Genomic DNA, 20,992 nt, shown 5'->3' on the forward strand with positions numbered 1-20,992 from the left:
CTGGCTTTTGCTGGGGAGCGGTTTCCCCCCTGCCCTCCAAGCCTGGGAAGGAGATGGAGCCATGGGGAAGGGGCATGGGATGGGGAAGATAAGAGGATGAAGGAAGCAGGGCTGGGGAAAAGAGGCAGTGGGGAAGAAAGTGGATGTGATGGGGAGGAGATAGATTGATGGGGAACGGGCATGGGATGGGGAAGAGAAGGGGATGGGGAAGTGGCGGTCCAGCATGTAGATCCCCTTGGTAACAGCTGGGGGTCCTCTGTTAAGCAGGCCCATCAAACCATCATCCTGACAAGCCTTTCCTCCTCTGCATCTGTATCACCCAGATGAGCCCCCCCAGACATCCTCCCCACTGAGCCCCAACCATCTACACCTGGAACCCCAACCAAATCAACCCCCCACCCTGCTGAGCTCCAACTACTTTCACTTGGTCCCGCCTGCAGACTCCCATTGTGCTGTGGTTCAGAGTTCTGACATAAGTAACCAGCCCACAAGCACAAAGGTCTCAACCCTGGTTCCAGCAACCTAGTTACTCTTTGCAGGGTGACCTCAACAACCCCTTCCAGGCCTGAGTCCCCACAAATCCATCTCCCCAAGTTTATAACTACCAGATACTTAGATTTTTCTCCTCTGGGTCATCACCCATGATGGAGTGAAACCTGCCCCAATTATCCGTTCACTTGGGCACACACCCTCCATATAGTTTACACATCACAGACCTGCTTGGGGTAAAAACAAACAAAATATTTATTTAATAGAAAAATCATAGAGTCAAAGATGAAATAAGAAGGGAAAGCTAACACACAAATTACACAGAAAATAAACAAAAGACAATCTCAGGCTTTACACTTCTCTGTTAGCTAAATTCCCTTTTCCAGTACAAGGTACCTATTGCCTCTGACCTGTTTCCCAGGGTGCCCTCTCTCCTAGAAGGAATCCAGTGTTTCTGGGACAGCACCCCACTTAGATGCTGCCCCTCAGTTTCTGGATCAGCTGTTGTTCCTACAGTACTGCTGATGCTATTCCCCTCCAGCATGAAAACCAATGACATGTTTGGGGGTTTTGTTAGCTGTTTGATCTGTGTGTGTCAGTTGGGGGTGGGACCAGGGTCTAGTGCGAGGTAGAATGTGGACACCATAGCAAAGGCAGGCCAAGAAGCTGTTGGAGAGGGAAGGGGCAGAGGCAGATGTGAGGCTAAGAGCTCAGGGGCAGAGGAGGGAGTAGGGGCAGAAGTGACTGGAGGCAATGCAGAGGAAGGGTGGGCAAGGAGGCAGAGAAAGGAAGAGAAGCAGGGCTGAGAGCACAAGGGGAGCACACAAAGGTGGCCTAGCGTTGTGCAGAGATGGCTAGCCGGAGAGGCAGGTGCAGGGCAGGGAAGGGTAGAGGAGAGAGAGATTGGCAAAGCAGGGATAGTGGGAGGGGAGCCATGACTTGCCAGAGGGCAGGGCAGGGCTAGAGGGTGGGGCGAGGGGCAGGGCAGTCAGAGGAATGGAAAAGGGGGCCGGGCTGGGCAGCCGGGGGGAGGCGCACGGAACTGCTCCACGGAAACTCGGATTTAAGGAGTGGCACTTTTGAAAGTCTCCTCGCCGCGTCCCGTTCCGTCCGCCGAGCCCCGCAGCAGCTGCCCAGTGCCCCCAGCCGGCCCGCACCCGCCAGCAGGATGCCAGTGAAAGGAGGCACCAAGTGCATCAAGTACCTGCTCTTCGGCTTCAACTTCATTTTCTGGGTAAGAGCCCAGCGCGCCCCCCACGCCGTGTGCCCCCTTCCGGCACCAGGGCGGCCCCACCCCTGGGCAGGAACCCGGCCAGGTGCGGCTCGGGAGGGAAGGACGCTGTCGTGAGCCCCCCGGTGCTACCCCGGAGGGAGTCAGTGCCTCCCCCCCAGCTTAGAGGAAGAGGAGAGTCGGTCTCCCCCCCCCTTCCAGGGCGGGATTCTGGCTTTTCCCCGGCGGGGCCAGCTCGCCAAGCGGTGCCGGAGCTTCCCGGGCCGAGGCGCCGCTGCTGTTTGGGCAGGGCGCCCCGGCGGGCGGCGTCCGGGCCCGGCCCCGCGGCGAGCGCTCGGCTGGTGGCTCTTTGCAGGCTGCCCCCGGGCGAGGCTGGCGCGGTCCCCGGGCTGCACCCTGGGAAGCCTCCGCTCCCTGCTGCCGACACAAGGGGAGACCCGACCGCGGGGCGCTCGGGCAAACCTGCCTCACTCCCCCCCCCTCCCCCCGGTAACGTGGCTGGTTGGGAGCGTCGCACCTCGGCCCTGCCCCCCGGGCGTGGGCGTCTCCGAGTGGAGGTGGAGAGGACTCGCCTTCTGGAGCAGCGTCTTTTGGTTCCCGCTCCCAGTTCCTCTCCCCTCCCGTTGGGGAGAGACGGGACCCCGGTTCTCTTGCCTCTCTGTATCCCCTGCCCCTGAATACCTCTCCCCCCGCCCCCAGTCTCACAGGGTGCGAGCACGGTCAGCCTCCGGTTCGTGTTGATTTGTAAACGGAGCCAAACCGGAGAAACTTGTTGGGGAGCGCATTCGATGTGCTCCAGTGGGAGAGTGTATTGGATCTTCAAAGGGTGTCTCCCCGACGTTTTTAGAAAGGGCCTTTCTCCTACCCGACCCCACCCTCCCCCTTAGACGCCGTGCCAGTAATCCAGGGTGAGGCTGAGTGGCAGTGCTCCCAGGGAGCGGCCAGTGCGGTAGCAGGCAGCAGCTGGCAGCCTGCCTAGTTCAGGGTAGTTGAGACACAAAACACTCAGGCAGCAGGCTCACCCAAGGCCTGCGGGACTTCAAGTCCAGTTTTAATATACCATACCTGCCAGGCAGTTCCATTTAGCCACATTTTCCCAAGCCTGCCTTTGAGAAGAGGCCAGGTAGAGACTTCTATAGACATTTGCTAACTTCAAATAATTGTATAAGTATACTCTCAGAAAGTAATTGACCTTCTTAAAACTTGAATTTTAAATGAACACCAGCAAACTATGGTAGAACCCTAATAGAGAAGGTGGAGGGGATATGGTACCCTATGCAGTGGATTTTAAAATTGCTTCCTATATTGCAGACTATTGATGTTCCATTTACCTTGGTGTCAAGTATCAGAGGGGTAGCCATGTTATTTTGTATCCACAAAAACAAGGAGGAGTCTGGTGGCACTTTAAAGACTAACAGACTTACTTGGACATAAGCTTTCATGGGTTAAAAAACCCACTTCTGATGTATCTGAAGAAGTGGGTTTTTTACCCATGAAAGTTTATGACCAAATAAATTTGTTAGTCATTAAGGTGCCACCGGACTCCTTATTTACCTTGGGAGACTCATTTTCCATAGGCTAGTAGACTTGATTACAAGCAGAAAGTGATTCATAATGTTCAAACAAGACTTTAACCTTTCTTAATTGTATACTTTTTTAAAGAGATGTCTTCGGTATCTGCTGAAGAAAATCCTAATCTAAGCAGTATTGCTTTAGTTTCAAAATGTATGCTGTGTTAAATACACTGCACCTGTAACTCTGATGAGAGAGTTCTGTATGCAGCTCAAAGCTGGCCTTTGGGGAGATGGGTGGAGCTACAATTACACATTGCAAACTTGCCTCTGGCCTATTATGTTTTGTCAGCCTTGTTGCATATGAATATTACTGCTTTCCAAATGTCTCATCCCATTGAATATCCTCAGTTCATTTTTTTTTGTAATGGAATTTCACTTCAATTTCTACCCATTGTTCTACAGAAATATAATAGAAGCATACCAGCTAGCCTGCTTTTTAACATGGGGGAGGCAAACCTGTTGTGTATGTAAGTTCCCATGGTAACAGACACACACAATTAAGACACATTTTTTTTCCCCTGGAGTTTAAACTCATGCTGTTTGCTGGTGGAATCTTCACCTGAAGCTGGGAGCGTCTCTCTGGGACATACTTAATAGTGCTTTCTCAGAGTGCCATGTGCCGAGGAAGTCCAAAGATATTTTATCCCTTTGGAGCAAGATAACAGAAATGAAAGCTAGGGAGCACTGCAAAGCAATACCTCAGGTGACTGCAGTTGTCATTTAGAAGCTGTGGCCTCTCAAACTTTATTTCCTTTCCCTGTGGTTTCTATTTAAACAGTCAGGTAACATCTATTTTTTGGCTGTTTACACTGCTAAATACAAATCTTCTGTTTTGGACTCTAGAACAAACATGAGTAAATTCAGGGAAGGTAATAGACACTGCTGTAAGTTCATTGTAAATGTCTGGGAAATAAGGTCATGTGACTCAAAGGGACTCAGGTTTGGGTACAACTGTGTGTGTGTTTTCTCAAAAAATAAGAAAAGATCCACTATTTAAAAATAATCAAGATTCAGCCAACACCTCACACCTCTTCTCTTTACTTCCTCTTCCCCCTCCGCCCCCTCCGCCAAAAAAGCTACCCTCAAAAATCCAGGAAATGCCTTTTTGACCTGCAGACTAGCAGTAATAGTGAAACCTGGAAAAGACAACCCCATGAGTAAATGCAGTACTAGAAGGGAAAAAACAACTGCATGTGTTCAAGTGAAATATACCTCACTAGTAATCTGTTTATGTAGAGATGGCCTTGAATACATTCTCTGATTTTTATCAGGCACAAACTACAAATTCTAGCTCTATAACTAGCCAAATCAAAACACTTAGTTTTTGGGAACACCTAGATTTATAATCTCCTGCCGAGAGATTGAAAGTGTTTGGATTCAGAGTCTCTGCATATCTCAACTATGTAAAATGTGATTCCACATCTGATATTCACTAAACATTAACTTGGATTAGGAGGATGGGAAGCTGGGAACAAAAATTTATCTGGTAAACAAATTTATGAATTCAAATTCTAGTATTTTACATAATGGTGTCTACCAGAGGTCTGGATTACTGGAATGGATGATTGTACATGAAGTTACTCTGTAAAACTATTCATATACTTCAACTAGCTCATAATGCAGTATCCTGCTTGCTCAGCAGCAGGCTGGTACGCTCTGTGATTTGAACAGATGCATAATCTGTTCATGCATGCAATTTAAGGCATGTGTTTTAATCTATAAATGGTAAAAAGTACTTCTCTCTCCATGCGGTGCCACAGCAGTTGAGATCTGCTGAGATGCTCAATTTACAGTTCCTTAGTTTAGCCATGAGAACTGGCAGGACGTTTACAGTGAAATGCTGTTAGCCAGGGAGCTCTTAGCCATTCTCTGGTACAGCACAGCACCACTTTACTGACTGTTTAGGATTAGCTTCTAGATCCACATTGTAGGAGATAAAGAGTTAGGGTAGCATCAGTGAGTCAGAGAATGGGGAAAGGAAAGGAAAGTACATGGACTATAAGCTCTTTGGCCTTGTCTTCACTAGGGAAAAACCTGTGTTCCTGTTACCTCATGTTAGCTAACAGGAGGAAACTTCCCAGAGAAGACTAGGCAGTGTGTAGTTTTTAGATGTGTTAGCTGGTAGAGGCAAACACTAGGCTACCCTCTGGTGCTTACCTTGATCTGCTAACACATGTAGAAAAACTACAGACTGCCTAGTCTTCATTGTGAAGTTACAGGTTAGCTCCCAGGAGGCAACAAAACACCTTTTTTTTTTTCCTAGTGAAGACTCAACCACTGAGGCAAAGACCATCTCTTATTTTGTGTATAGAGTGCCTAGAACAATGGGGCTCTGAAACCTGAACAAGGTCTCCAGGTGCTACTGCAGTACAAAAAATTGATGAGGAGAATCCATATTTTCATATACGTGTCCTAGGATAAAATGATAGATATTTTATTTGCCTTGAGGACTAAAATAAAGGGATGCTTTTTTGTGTCAAAAATCTTAAGAGGCTGAAGGTCCTTCATTCTTAAACTGACTTTTAGAGTACCAAAGTTTAAATTTAGAGACTTACCTGCACTTGTAGCTGGTCCATCTTCTGGGTTCTGGGAAGGTGTGTAGTGGTTGGAGGGCAGGGGCTGGAATTAGCTAGACACTTGGGGAGAGTGGCATGGAGGAGTGAGTGCACCATACAGCTGAGTGCTGGCTAGCACTGTTTCTGAAGTGAGGACTTGGGAAAGGAATTCTTGTTCCTGAGTGGCCCCACTGCCACTTGCAGGAGGCATCCACCTTTCCCTGATGACTAGTAGCCAGAGGGTCCTGAAGACAAATTAGATCTTTAACATCAATAGTTAAACTAAATATCTTTCTCTTAATACTTCCTTTTTCTGTAAGAGTTGCTCCTGATTAACTCCATGTGTGGACACATTTTGGGCTGGGAATAAGAGTAACTTTCATCCACCCACAATTACTATTGTGGATGGGTGGAAGAATAAAGTGACATTAACTTTTGAGCATAGACAAGCCCTGAAACAGGTTCCCTGAGGGTAGGTCTTCACTACCCACCGAATCGGTGGGCAGTGATCGATCCAGTGGGGGTTGATCTATCGCGTCTAGTGTACACATGATAAATCGACCCCCGGGTGTTCTCCCATTGACTCCTGTACTTAGCTCAGCGAGAGGCGCAGGCCGAGTTGACGGGGGAGCGGCAGCAGTGACTCACCATGGTGAAGACACCATGGTAAGCCAATCTAAGAATGTCGACTTCAGCTACATTATTCATGTAGCCGAAGTTGCGTAACTTATATCAATATCCCCCACCCACCCACCCCCTGTGTACACCAGACCTGAGAAACTGAACTGTTAATGTCGATTCATGTAGGATGTGAAGTTACAGCACAGTAACTGTTCCTGAGGGCATGGCTCTACTTGCAGATGTAGAGTGCTTTGAGTTAAACCAGCCTTCAGAAAGCGCAGTAGGGAAAGCACTGCAGTCTGTCCACACTGAGAACTTCAAGCGCACTGGCGTGTCCACATTTGCGGCACTTGCAGTGGTATTGGGAGTGATGCATTGTGAGCAGCTATCCCAGCATGCAAGGACTGCAACGTGCTTTTCAAATTGGGGTGGAGTGTGACAGGGAGTGTGTTATGTGTATGTAGGGGGGTGGAGAGAGTGGGTTTTGGGGGAGCTGAGAGCATGTCAGCATGCTGTCTTGTAAATTCAGACAGCAGCAGACCTCCTCTTCTGCCCCCCTCCCCCACCGTTCCACAGTAGTGGTTGCTTTGTCTTGGAGCAGATAAGCATTCCGGCTGTCAGAAACAGATCTTTGAAAGGGCATATCCGTATTCCTGCAGTGATTCCAAAACAATGACAAGAGTGGCCACTTGACTTAAGGGGATTATGGGATGTTTCCAAAGGCCAATCAGAGTGCAGTAATGCAACAGTTATTCACACTGGTGCCTGGGCGTTATAGACAAGGCACATCAAACATTATTCCACTCGCCGAAGTGGAGTACCAAGAGTGCTCTAGCTGTGGAGTCAGAGAGCAATACATGCCTTGCCGGTGTGGATGGGTAGTGAGCTAGGGTGCCCATGGCTGCTTTAATGCTCTCTAACTCGCAAGTGTAGCCAAGCCCTCAATTGTCCATAGTCATTTATTGTGGAATAAGACTGTCCATACTGGGCTCTATTGTAGAATAGCTTATTCTGCAACAACTAATCCAGGCTATCCCTCTGTAGACAAGTCCAAAGAGTGTCCACCCATGTAGTTAATGAGGAAAAGTTAATCAGGAGCAACCCGATGCCTCCACAAGCCTTAATTAATAATCCTTAGCTCTTAAGAGGGGTCACTCATACAGGGCACAATTTGCGGGGGGAGGTATGTGTGGGTGCATGCTGGGTTAAGTGAGTGATAATTCTCAGCCACTGTAAATAAGTTTACCTAATGAGGAGTTTAGAGTTACATGTCAGTCAACTTTATATGATTTATCTTAAAATTGGACTGAGGCGCCCTTGCCTTAAAGCTGTTTTAAAGACTCTGATTTTTAAGCACAGGTGTACAGGCATATCGTGACTCAGGCAGAGGACTGTGAATCCCTAGGAAATTTACACATGAGAGATCAAGCTCATAAAGACTGTACTAGAATCAGTTTGGCTAGCTACTTGAAAATAGTAGTTAACCAGATACCTCTTAATTCCTCCCTCCTGCCCACCCCCAAACTTCAAGGATGACTGTACCACTTAATTAAGCTTATTCACCTAATTATAGGGTGTAGTTTCATTCTGGCACTTTCCCTCTTTGAATATTGAACTTGCAAGGGTTCCCCACCCAATTTTAAAGGTATGAAGAGGATGGTGCTTCAACCATACTTTCCTCTCTTTTTCCCTCCAGGTGAGGGAATTCCCTGAGAAGCTCACACCTCTTACTACCATTATTCTGGTGTTTACATTAGGCTTGTAAATTTGTTTTTAAACTGTACCTTTAGTCAAACTGGTGCAACTCAGAATATAGATAATAAGGCTTTATAGATTCCTGTTCCTCATCAGTGTAGTGAGGTGTGTGGCCTTAACCACACTTATGAGTGGCTCCTTAAAAATACTTAGCTTACAGAGCCAATTTTTTGTCTTGAAATTCTATATCTGGGCTTGGGCAATTCCACTTGTGCATAGTGACAGGCTACTTGGAATGGAGCTGGGGAGCAGTGTGGCCCAGGCACTGGTGTTGGAAGAACCTGGGAGCAGACCAGTTGGAGCCACCAACTATCTTAGGTGTGATGGGGGAGCCAGGGACCATAGCAGCTGGAATGGGTGAAAGAGGAAAGAAGTTAGAGGAAAAGAAGTGAAGGGAGTGAGGGAGAAAGATAAAGAGGGAATCAGTGCTAAAAAATAACTTGGGAGGGGGAGTGCTATATTTGCAATAATCACCACCTTCTGATGTATTGCACTTCCACAAATCCGCTTTTCCGATGTGTTTTGACTGGGCTAAACTCCTTCATCAGAGTTTGAAGTCAGTTGGACTTAAGCTGAGATTTTCAGAAGCCCTTAGGGGCTCTTTAAAGTTTTGGCCTGTATATAAAAAATGTTCACAGTAACTTTAACATACTGAATGTCTAATAACTTCATTATTATCACTGAAGTAATGTTGTTTGGAAGAAGCAAAGATTTTATGCCATGAAGAGTTTTTAATGTTAGTTCCTGATGCTGCAAACACTTGTCTACGCCATCACTTAAGTCGACATAGGTGACGTCGCTCAGGGATGTAAAAAAACACCCCTCCCTCCAAGCAACGTAACTTACATTAATTTACACCATGTTAAGGCAGTGGGAGATGCTTTCCCATCGACATAGCTTCCACCTCTGATTGAGGTGGATTAATTATGTCAACAGGAGAGCACTCTCCCATTGACTTATCGTGTCTTCACCAGACCCACTAAATCAAATCCATTGCATCAATCTCAGCGACACCAATTTAGCACCAGAGTGAAGACAAGCTCTTAAACATGTCTTAAGTTTAAGCACTTGGCTAATCCTGTGGAAAGCAATGGAACTACTCATGTGAGTAAACTTACAGTCAGTTTTTAAAGTAAGTTTGTGTTTGCAGCATCAGGGCTTTAATCTTCAATATTTTTTGGTTTCTTGCTTATAGCAGTCTTGCAATATTCAAAGACAATGCCCTACTAGCAGTGGCAGTTTAAAATTTATAATAAATTATGATATACATGTTCTTTTTATCTAAAGTTGCAATAACACATGCTAAAATTAGTTTTACAAAGCCTCAACCCGACCTAAACGGGGGGTGGAATCAAGTGACTTAAATCTTTGAACTCTGTTTGGAAGTACTATTTTGTATCGCTCACTCACCGTTGTTTACAGAGGCCATGATTCCGGTAAAACTATGGTTAATGATAAGACTGGACTTTGGAGGCTTCTTCCTTTCTTCAGTGTGTGGCTGATCCACTGTGTGATAGAGCACTTAGTTCATCTGTTTGTTGTAGTACCACAGCGTAGAGGGTTGGATCTGATGACTTCTCAAGGTCCCTTCCAGTGCTGCATTTCTATGATTGTATGAAAAACAGCCAGCCTCTTTAAAGTACTGACAAATGTAGAACAAACATCCTTAAGCCAGTGGTTCTCAACCAGGGGTCTGGGAGCCCCTAGGAGGCTGTGAGCAGGTTTTGGTGGGGGTGCCAAAATAAACCACAGAGCAGGGCTGGCATTAGACTCTCTGGAGCTCAGGGCAGAAAGCTGAACCTAAGCCGCACAGGGCTAAAGCTAAATTCCAAGCAACTCAGCTTTGGAGGGCCCCCTATGTTGTGGGGCCACAGGCAATTGCCCTGCTTGCTACCCCCTAATGCCAGCTCTGGCTTTTAATCCTACTGGATATGCAGAAAAACAGCTGTTGCGGCACAGGCGGGCCATGGAGATTTCTATAGCGTGTTTGGGGGGTGGGGGGCGCCTCAGAAAGAAAAAGGTTGAGAACCCCTGCCTTAAGCCACTCAAATAAGTGGGGAGGAAAAGATTTCTCACAGCAAACACATTTGGGGTGGGAGGTGGGGAACCAAGCATTTTTATAAAATATTTTCTCTCTGCCTTGTGTAATGGTCAAGGCTGTTGACTTAGTCATGGGCTGTAGAGCCTGAATCAAAATGCTACTTGTGTTCAGTTGAACTGATATGTTAATTTCCAGTGTATGTACTTGAATTCCATGTAAAATGTAGTGGAAAGTCAGGAACACAATTGCAGTATATTGCCCTGAGAAATCTGATGTGAAATTATCTATATTTAGATTTCTAGCAATCTTAACTTAATTTACAATTTAAATAAATGTAAAATCAGTAGATTGACTTCTGAATAGTAACTTGTGTAAAATGGCCACTAGTCTTGGCTTTGGTTCAAGAATTCCCTGTAATGTCATACCATTTTATTGCAATAAATGCTGTTGCAGTACAGTAGGCATTGCATTAACTTTGCAAATAACGTTCTTGAACTGGAACTTGCTTAATGAGAAAGAAAACATCTTTTTTCCAACCCATACATTTTCAAAGCAAAATAGGATTAAACATGATCATAATAAACAGTTGCTGACTCTTTTCTAATTGCCAGATATGCATTATGCATCTCAGAAGCCTGAAAAGTCTGTGGATAGTGATACCATTACTAAGGCTAACCTCAGTCCATTCAAAATCCTTATTTGGTTTTCTTATCGGTGATTTTCTTCTTGTCTATAGTGAGCCAGAAGTTTTAGTCGGTTCAAAATCAGACATGTTCCTAAATTGCTCATAATAATCTCAGAACTTTTCTACATGCTTTGCAGTATCACGTCTGGTCTTGGCCCAAGGCAGTATATAGGCGTGCATATGTAGGGGTAGAAGTTGCTTTGGTTTCTGTACCAGTGGAAAGTTTGAGGTAAATGTTTTGGTAGTGTTGTTGTTTTGAAGGAGGGGAGGAGGGACCACACTGACTTACTCTACACTCCCATTCTTAAGGTGGGGAGGGCAGGGCCTGCTTTTGGATAACCCTAAATGAGGAATAGTCATTTAGTGATGCCTGGAAAAACCAGTCAAGTAGTAGCCAAAAATTATTATTGATACTCTTCCCCCTCCCCCCTAGCTTTCTTCTCCTAATTCTGTTCCATGCAGCACTAGGATACTCACAGCTGTGGAAATACTCTGGTTTTTATTGACTGCAATGCACTGCCACCATCTCACTTCCTTTCCCTCCAAATTAATTTCCCAAACTTGATTGTAATCAAATATACATCACTAAATGGCATTCATTTCAAAGTTTAGCAGCTCTAGGGATTTGCACTCTGAAGTGCAGTAAGCTTTTAATAACCTTTGAAAAAGGAGCCTACGTGCATAGTAAATGGCCACTGTCTAATGCCATCTGAATGAAAGTGGAAGGGTTCCTCTCTCCCTTGATCCATTCCTCCCAAACCCACTTATCCAGAGACACACACACCTTTCATATGGCATTGGAAAGTAACCAGGAGTTCTCATGGGTCTTCTCTTGGGCACTGTACTCTGACATTCATTTTAAATCACAAGGGTTCTGGCACACATCAGCCTAGTCTGCTCTCTGCATCCCTTGTTAATTGGCCTAATTTAAGGTTTTAGTCCTTTATCTTCAATAGCCCTGCACATGATTAATCCTAGCAAGTTTATTATTTGTATTACCGTAGCTCCAACAGAGGGTGGGGCCATGTTATGTTAATACCTCTACATACACATAGTAAGGGACAGTCTCTGCTGTGAAGAGGTTGCAGTCTAAATAGATGCCACAGACAAAGGGTGGGAGAGGAAACTGAGGCACAGAAAGGTAAAGTGAGATGGTCCTTCGCTTCAAGTCCATGACCCACGCAACAGCTATGTCTCTCTGGAACAGGGGTAATCCATTATTATTATTATTTTTTTTTTTTTTGGTCAAGGTCCAGATTCCAGAGAAAATACAAAAATAACAATAATGATACATAAATAAAAAGATGTTGCAGTCTGTTCAAAAGCATCTAGCTGTTCGGATTTGGCCCCTGCGCCACCTGTTGACTACCCCTGCTCTGGAACCATGGAGTTTTCAACCTCTAGATGGAGATTTGCGCATACAAGGCTTGGTCTACGCTTAAAGTAATACTGGTATACTGCATCAGTGAGGGGTGTGCAACAATAGCACCTGTGATTTGACCTAGCTATGCCGACAAATTCCCCAGTGTAGAGTCAGCTGTGTTGGTGGAAGAGGGCTTCTGTCAACACAGCTAGTATCATTCAGGGAGGTGGTGTTCCTACCTTGACAGACAACCCTCTTCTGTTTGTGTAGGGGCTATAACTGTGCTGACATAGTTATGCTGGGGTAGGCCCTGTGGCATAAATATAGCCTCGGACAGATTTTTCAGAAGCTGTTCCACAACTGTGGAACTCTGTCATTTTGAAGAGATTGGAAGAACTAACTTATTTTGTCACCTGCAAATTGAGAAGTAAAATCCACTTCTTTGCCCTTGCATTCACAGGGTACAATAACCTATAACACACAAGGTAGATTTACTCTTAGATTTCTTTTTTTTGGATAAGGTACTCAGATGCAATGTTGAGTGGAGCGCTCCCTTATCCCTCTCATGAAACATAACTTAGCCACTTTGTCAGCATATGGCAAGCTTTTAAACAGGCATTGGGACTTGTAAAACTTTTAATTACACAGGTTTCTTCAGAGTTGGTAAGTTCTTTGAACCATAGTGTAATAGATCTTATGCAGGCGGTGCTGATGGAGTGACAAGCTCCATAGTCTCCATACAATAGGTAATGGGGAGGTTGGTAATGGTCATCCATGGAGCTTAGTTCTGTAGCAGCAAATACAGAAGGCCCACGAGTACATTTTGTATACCTTGCAAGCTCTAAGGAAGAAACTGCACTTAACTAACCCATCTAGGCATCATTTGCCAACCTTGAGACCTTACTTTTAGGATGTCTTTGAGCTTCTGAAAAAGGAGTTGTCTCTGTCCAAAAGCTCCCAGGCTCTGCATGGTGTGTGTGTTTCTTGTATCTATCTGACCCTCACAACCTGTGCCTGTGGAGGTCATACCCTTCTCAAGACCAGTGAAGGATTTAAGTTCAGAAGATCTCCTGGAGATCCAAGAGGCTCAAACTACTTCAGTGATTAACTCCAAAATTAATTGCCTGACCTTCTAACATAGTATACTTATTCTTGTTCAAGAAAAATGAATAAAACTTGGAATAAGTAACTTTTTATACCCTGATATCTCCTTGTTCAATTAACATAACACTTTCTTTAAAAACATAAAAGACCCCATTAGCAAAGTTTCAGTAAGTGTTTTCAAGGAGAGGTGAAAATAGGTTGTATGCCATCTCAGCTTTATAACTTTCATCCAACATCCAGCTCAATCAGAGCCATTCTTCCCCCCCACCCCTTTCCCCATAGCTTTCTCAAGATTGGTTATCCAGAATAATCTGTTCTGTCACAACCCAGTTATCCAGTAACTTCACTCTGCAACATTATAGGTGTGCATGGGTTTTCTACAGGAAAAAATAAGGCAGGTTTCCTCTGGTCCAAAGAAGTTGAAAATCCAGGATGGCTATGCACAGTAAGCAAGCGAAAAGGCAGAGTGTCAGATTGGATTAGAGTCAAAACAGTAAATGCCATGATAACCTTTGTGTGGACTATAGCTTGTATGTGTATATATAATTTAAACAAAACAAAGAGTTTGGGAGCAGGGTCTTACAGGAATAATAGAGTGGTGCTCAGCATTGGAAAGCTAACAGAGGTGAGCTCAGAGGAGGACCTTCCAAGACAAAAGTTGCATGGGGACACAGGTGCAGGAAGGAAGTGGAGACTAGAAGAGTGTCAAGGTGCATGGAGCTGGGAGAAGAAAGGACAGGGCATGTTGTGGACCACAGTAGGAGACAAGAATACATATACAGGGGCCCAGCCTGGAAAGCAACAAAAGACAGTTTGCATTTGATACAGAAAATGACTGGAAGCTAGTGTAGGGATTAAGAAGAGGGGTGATGTAGTCAGAGTAACATGTAAGGAAAACAATTTGGCTGTAGTCAGATGGATTGAGGAGTGATGCAAGTTCTGGAGAGTGAAGCTGCTGTTGTAAGAAGTGAAAGATGACTAGGGATGGATTTTGGAGGAAGCAATTGGGTGCTTAGTAGCCTTAATACAAATGGTAAAGAGAAGTCTTGTAATGGCAAGAAACTTGCCTTTTTTTAGTGCCCTCTTTAGGGATTAGAACTTTGTCAGCCATCAAGTTGAATATCAGTTTAACTCCTGTTTCTGTTTAGACTTAACACAGTGTCTGTGACAAGCCTGTTCCCATAACAGGATCTGTCCAAGGTTTGCGGGTAGAGTGGATTTCAACTTAATATCTTTAATTCTTCAATTAACTTACGTTTAAAAAGTTAACTTTGGGTTTCTATACCATCTCTGGATTCAACCTGTCAATTTTGGGAGGGTTTACAGTTGCGTTCTTGCCTTTTTTTTTTTTTTTTTTTTTTTAAATCTTGTATCTCTGCTGTTGCTATATGCAAAAACCCACACAAACAAGGGGAAGTGACTGACTTCCTATACAGAGGAAACAGTGGAACTGACTATGTGATGTTTATACGCACCAAGTAACAAGCTTAAATTATATGCTTATTTAGTCTTAGTAACCTGTGTCACAAGTTCAGAACTGGAAATTATGGTCAGAAAATGCCACAAACAAAAGATCTCTCTTTCATTACTTCAGATATAGCTGCTTAACTTTTTGACCCCAACAAAATACCTCCCCAAATCTGTTTTTATTTTTGTCCTACAACACCTGTGGAGAGGGAGCTAGATTCTTGGTACATTATCAACAGAATCCTCAGCTATGTTCTAACTGTTTAATTTTTTTACTGGTGATCCATTTTACTTATAAACTGAACCTCTTTTAATATGTAGTCATTGAGAGGTAATAAGCTTAGAGCTCTGTAATGCCATTTTTATAGTTGTTTCAGAGTAGAATTGTACTCCAGAGTAGAACACAAGCCACTCCATAAAATAGCTTGGATTATCGCTGGTTTTCCTTCCAGATGGAGTTTTACTGCGTTGTGGTAGCCAAACAAAAGTCATAAAAGCACCCTTTTGATCTGAGAAGAATGTGGTTCAAAAAATCAAACTCCTTTCTGTTTTTAAAAACTGGCCTTGGATTTTCTATAGGTCAGCTCTTTATAGCCTAAAGCCAACAGTGTCCAGCTTCCCTTTCCCAGGCAGAAAGCTAAAAATGGAGACAAACTTTTCTGCTCAGCTCTAATTTGAAAGATGAGGCACAAATTTCTCATCTTGGATGGGAATTATTAAAGTCCCCAAATTTGGGGTGGTGGTGGGTAGATTGGAGGGATCTGGTAAGATTGCCAGGTGTCCAGTCAAAAAGGGACCTTGGCGGCTCGGGTCAGCACAGCTGACTGGACTGCTAAAACTCTAGTTGGCCGCAGTGGTAGGCTCCTGGAAGTAGCGTGCATGTTTCTCTGGCTCCTAAGTGGAGGGGCAGCCAGGGGGGCTCCAGCTCCGCCACTCCTGTGGGAGCTCCGTGACCAGTGGGGACTGTGGGGGCGGTGACTGCAGACAGAAGCAGCATGCAGAGTCCTCTGGCCACCCTGGAGACCTTCCTGAACTCTGAACCCCTTGGCCTACCCCGGAGCCCTCATCTCCTTCCACACCTCAACCCCCTTCCCTACCCTAGAGCCCTCTCTCACACTCCTAACGCCTCATCCCTAGTCCCAATTCAGAGCTCTCATCCCCAGCCAGAGCCCTTATCCCCTGCCTTAGCTTATGAAAATGATTGAGGGTGGGGGAGAGCAAGGGAGGGGAGCTGGAGTGGGGCTTGGGGGCAGGCCAAGGGTGTTTCTGATTGCAGAAAACCAAAGTTGGCAACCCTATGGCAAGGGCTCGTCTCCATTAACTTGGGAGGCCTTCGCAAGTTGAATCAGAGATGCTTTCAGTCATTTTATTCACAGAAGGCTTGAGGCTGCCTGAAAACCAAATGATAGCAATATCTAGCCTTAGGAAGCAAAGAGGGTAAGAGTCACTGTACTAAGGAGCTGGAGTGTTGTGGGTAAACAGCCTTAATCTGATCAAACATATTAAGGGTACATTAACAGGGAACCATTTATTACAACATCATTGCTTATTAATTTGTTACAGTCCAACTGGTCTGTAGGTCACTCATAATCATGTTTTGTAACTACAATACACCATCCGCTGACAAGTTTATAACTAACTAAAATACACATTACTTGGGTCAGTAACAGGCTTACAACCTCTAATGAATAAGCCACTTGAAAATGGAACCTTTACTGAGAACCCAGCATATGCAGAGATGCGTGAGTAGTGCTGAATGCTTGTTGAGGGAGGAGAGTCTCACCTTGAGAAACCCCACATTGCTTCTTTGGCCATGTAGGATATGGTGGGCAAAAGGGGTGAGAAGAGAACTTCCTGACCCTTTGGAAGATTAAGGCTCTTGCTGAAAGTCCTTTCGTTATGACTCTTGCTGCCTGTGCATGGTGGAGTATCCCAGGATAGCATTATATACTGTACTTTCTTTCCTTTATAACCCCATGAACTTCTTGAACTTCAGCCTAGTCAAGTCTTATTGGCCTCTATTTACACTTCTTTTATTATACCTAGCATAGATAAAGTGACACTCTCTCCCCTCCCCATCCCGTGTGGATAGTTATATCAGTATAGTTTATTGCCAATCATCAGTGAAGCAGAATAAACAGTACTGTTATAAAGCACCTTATACTATTACAACTTTATAACACACTAGGGTTTTTACTGGCATAATTATATCGTGAAAAAAATCATACCCTGGATTGACATAGTTACACCAGTAAAACGCTTTATGTAGACCAGGCCTTACTCTTATTCAACTGAGGTACAACCTGAAGATGATTGTCTGGTTGCATTTTGGTTTTGAAGTGTCAAGACTTTTTTCGTGTGTGTGTGTGTGTCTTTGATTGGGTTGGAAGTCTTTGGATGCGACTGGTTCCTAGAGAACAAATTAATATGTAGTGGTGCACTCTAGCTAAATCTTTAGGCTCCTCTTTGATAGGTTGGTCATCAGATTCTTGCTTTTAAAGGTGGTGCTGGTCTTTCAGGTATGTGTGGTTTCTCTGATCAGGTAAATCCAGTCTTTGGCTGTTCAGAGGCTAGGTCATTCTCTCTGACACCCCCCTCCCCCCCCCCCCCCCCGGGCCAACTCCTGTGGTGTTTTTAAAGCCTCTTTAAGGGCAATCTACACTGAGGTGAGGCTATTTAAATTGCAACTCCTCTCTAAACTATTACAAATACAAACCCAAACTTTCCCCTGCTAGTGATTTTTCCCTCTCGCCCCATGAAGAGTTCCTTCAAGGAACTCCACACACTTCCATCATTTTGGGGAGAGAGATTGGGAGAGGGGAAATATGTTTATGGGCAACAAAAGTTCACCTCTTCCTCCCTTCTCCCTCCTCCCTTGAAATGTCTGTACTCTAATACACAAGAAGAAAAGGAGTCTTTTGCTCCCTCTCTTTGTGCATATGTCCAGTGCAGGGTTTCACTTGGGTCCAGGGGAACTGGATATGATGTCATAGAGGGAAACATGCGCACCCATGGAGATCAGTGGCAGCGGATTGTCTGCACTATCTGCAGAGGGGACAATAATTTGAGCCTCTGTAACAATTTCCAGTCTCTTGGGTGCAGAAGTCTGTGAATGCCATTCTGTTCTCTCCTAGCTCATACTTAACTAGCTTAACCCTTCCCTGGGATTTCCTAAACCTTAGGCCTGTTACTAGTTCTAGTCATCTGTTATAAACTTCTCTTTGCCCTAGAAAATGTTGAGGCAAAATCTAAGTATTTGGCTACATGAACTCTTAGTCTGTAGCAAGCTGGGGTATAAATCTACTCCACACTCATCTCGCATGTAGTTAGTGTCCTTGTGCAACCTGCTGCTGCTGCTAAAATTTTCCTAGTGTGCATTGATCTACTCCCATTTCAAAGCAGCATAGGTGAAAACAACACTAGGAGACTTCCAGTGCATGGCAACAGAATCCACACACAGACACTTAGTGACTGGCAGGCAAGTGTGGGGTAGGTTTAAATCTCAGCTTGCCACAAACTGAGTTCATGTAGATAACCCCTAATTCTGGTACCTCTAATTCATAACCCCTTGTTTTGGAAGCAGGGCAACTGTCCCAGAGAGTAGTTTGTGAATATTTAAATGTCCTCTGCCACATGTGTGCGTGCACACAGCCAGGCTGGCAGGATCCTTGGGCACATAGACTTGGTTTTTTGTTTGCAGATCCAATTTTTTGGTCCAATTTTGAATGCAGAACTTCAGATTCGGATAGAGCAGTGTTTCTGTCACTGCCTTCTGTATTTTCTACCCCTCTTACAATATTCCCACATATCTCCTTTGTTTAGCTCCTACTTTATGCTTGGCAGACTTGGACTGATGAGCTCAGCAGACATATGAAGCTTTTTTTTTTTTTTTTTTTCTATTTTTACCACTGTGCCAGAAACATTGACCATCGCATGACATAAATCTGGCTTATTCCCTTAATTCACTGAAATTACTAGTGAGTCTTCATATAGGAAGAAATAAGACTGCCTACAAAGCATTGTCTTCAGTGTGAAAACATCAGCATGATGCAGTATTCAACCTGGTTACAATAGGTCCTCTCTAAAGCAGTGTGGGGTTCAGGGATAAGTGGAAATATATAACCCAGCAAGTTGACACAGTCCAATACTTAACATGTCTTCAATGTGGAACAAGAATGACATTCATCTTGATCTGTAAATTATGGTGCAATAAAACTTGTGAAATACTCTGCTGGATATGTACAAAGCTGGAGACTAATAGAGAGACCAACTTGGAATGTAAATATGCCAAAATTGAAAATAACATCTTAGTTCTGGAAATTAAATGACAAGGCAAAGTCCTCCTTTTCATTCATAATAATATTAGTCTAAAAATAATATGTAAAATTATCCTCCTCATCTACATTTGTAACAGCATAATACTTATTTCTTTAATGTTTCTCTTTACTCATACAGCTTTTAGGAACTGCAGTCCTTGCAATTGGACTATGGCTTCGGTTTGATACGCAGACAAAAAATATCTTTGAGATGGAATCCAACAATTCAAACTTCTATACTGGTAAGCAGTGAAGTAATTTTGAGTATCATAAATTCCCTTTGTACCAAGAACTTTCTGATAATGGACTCTGTCATCTTTAACCTTCACAAAGACTTGCCAAAGTGCAATACTCAATTGTCTGAGATTTTAAGATGTTCAGGTAAATATGGTGAGTCTGGAGTAAACACACGTCTCTTTCAGGGAGACAGCTAGCTATGTGCTTTGTACTGTTCGGATGCCTACACATACACACTGGTTTAGCATGCAGTGGAGGTCTAAGATATCCCATGGAAGAAAAGCACTAATAAATCAGTTTTGCCTCTTTGGCTGGCATTAGAGATGTGTGCGTCTGTGCTTACACTATGCTTACCAGTCCTAGAGACCTCTCTAGATGCGATGAGATAGAGCATGTGTTTCCACATGATGGACAATCCCTTGGAAGGGATCCAAGAACTGGTCTAGATCTCCAGCAAGGTGTGAGAGTCACTAGAGCTTCATTCTAAACCGAGTTACTATTTGTGCAGTGACTCGAAAAAATTACGGTGCAATAAAAGTTATTACTAAACTCCCAAAGTCTGAACTTAGAGGCAACAGGGGTATATATGAATCTTGGTAGACCTGGCATTCAAACCCCAGGACATCATGATTTGACACAGAAGATGCTCCAGAACCAGAAAGTCTCAGCAAGGATCATGCTTGTGCACATTAGGCATCATTGATGCAGTAATATGTCTGGTAGCCTTGGCACATATTCAAATGAGGCAGCCTCCATAGAACCTGAGGGACTTCTTCATAAGTTCAGATTCATTTCCTCCAAGAGTTTGCATCCTACCCTTTACACACTGGTGTGAAGGGAGCTGAAGTACCATCTTGCATGTACCAGTAGGAAGAGTCCCAAATTCCTCTATTCAAAATTATATTCCCTGTGGATTCACAAAGGGGTTGGGGGCTAGAACTAGAGCTGGTTAGAGTTCAGTCTGCTGAAAGCTCCTTCTGAACCACTCTTTGACGTTTTCTCTCTCGGGTATAAGGTTAACCTTTTGGATCGCTTGGTAAACTGGGGACAAACAATATAGGTTTTAATACACTAAATGTAAATATGTGCTTCTAGGAACAAAGGATGTAGGCCAAAATTACATGAAGGGAGACTCTACCCTGTGAAGCGGAGACTCTACCCTGTGAAGCAGTGACTCTGAAAAAGATTTGGGAGTCATGGTGGATAATCAGCTGAACAAGAGTTCCCAGTCAGATGCTGTGGCCAAAAGAGTTAATGCAATTCTGGGTTGCATAAAAAGGGGAATCTTGAGTAGGAGTAGTAAGATTATTTTACCTCTGTATTTGGCACTGGTATGGCTTCTGCTGGAATACTGTGTCCAGTTCTGGTGCCCACAATTCAAGAAGGATGTTGATAAATTTCCAGAGGGTTCAGAGAAGAGTCACGAGAATGATTAAAGGATTTGAAAATATGGCTTATAGTTAAGATTAAGATTTTGTCATGTTTATTTTTAGTAAAAGTCACAGACAATAAACAAAAATTCATGCAAACCCGTGACCTGCCTGTGACTTTTTT

At 44.2% G+C, this 20,992-nt stretch overlaps 1 protein-coding gene across 2 annotated transcripts in view; it reads left to right on the forward strand.

The window, feature by feature from the left end:
- The first annotated feature begins 1,494 nt into the window (after window positions 1-1,494).
- The window catches only part of CD9 (CD9 molecule), a 36,021-nt gene continuing 16,523 nt past the window's right edge, over window positions 1,495-20,992 (forward strand). The window contains exons 1-2 of one of the 2 annotated variants that reach the window (XM_030538835.1): window positions 1,495-1,723; window positions 19,341-19,443. In XM_030538835.1, coding sequence (XP_030394695.1) covers window positions 1,658-1,723; window positions 19,341-19,443 — 169 coding nt within the window. In that variant the 5' untranslated portion in view covers window positions 1,495-1,657. The remainder of the gene's footprint in view (window positions 1,724-19,340; window positions 19,444-20,992) is intronic. The other variant, XM_030538826.1, reaches the window with a different exon arrangement.

The sequence above is a fragment of the Gopherus evgoodei genome, chromosome 1, assembly GCF_007399415.2.
Source record: "Gopherus evgoodei ecotype Sinaloan lineage chromosome 1, rGopEvg1_v1.p, whole genome shotgun sequence".
NCBI lineage: Eukaryota > Metazoa > Chordata > Testudines > Testudinidae > Gopherus > Gopherus evgoodei.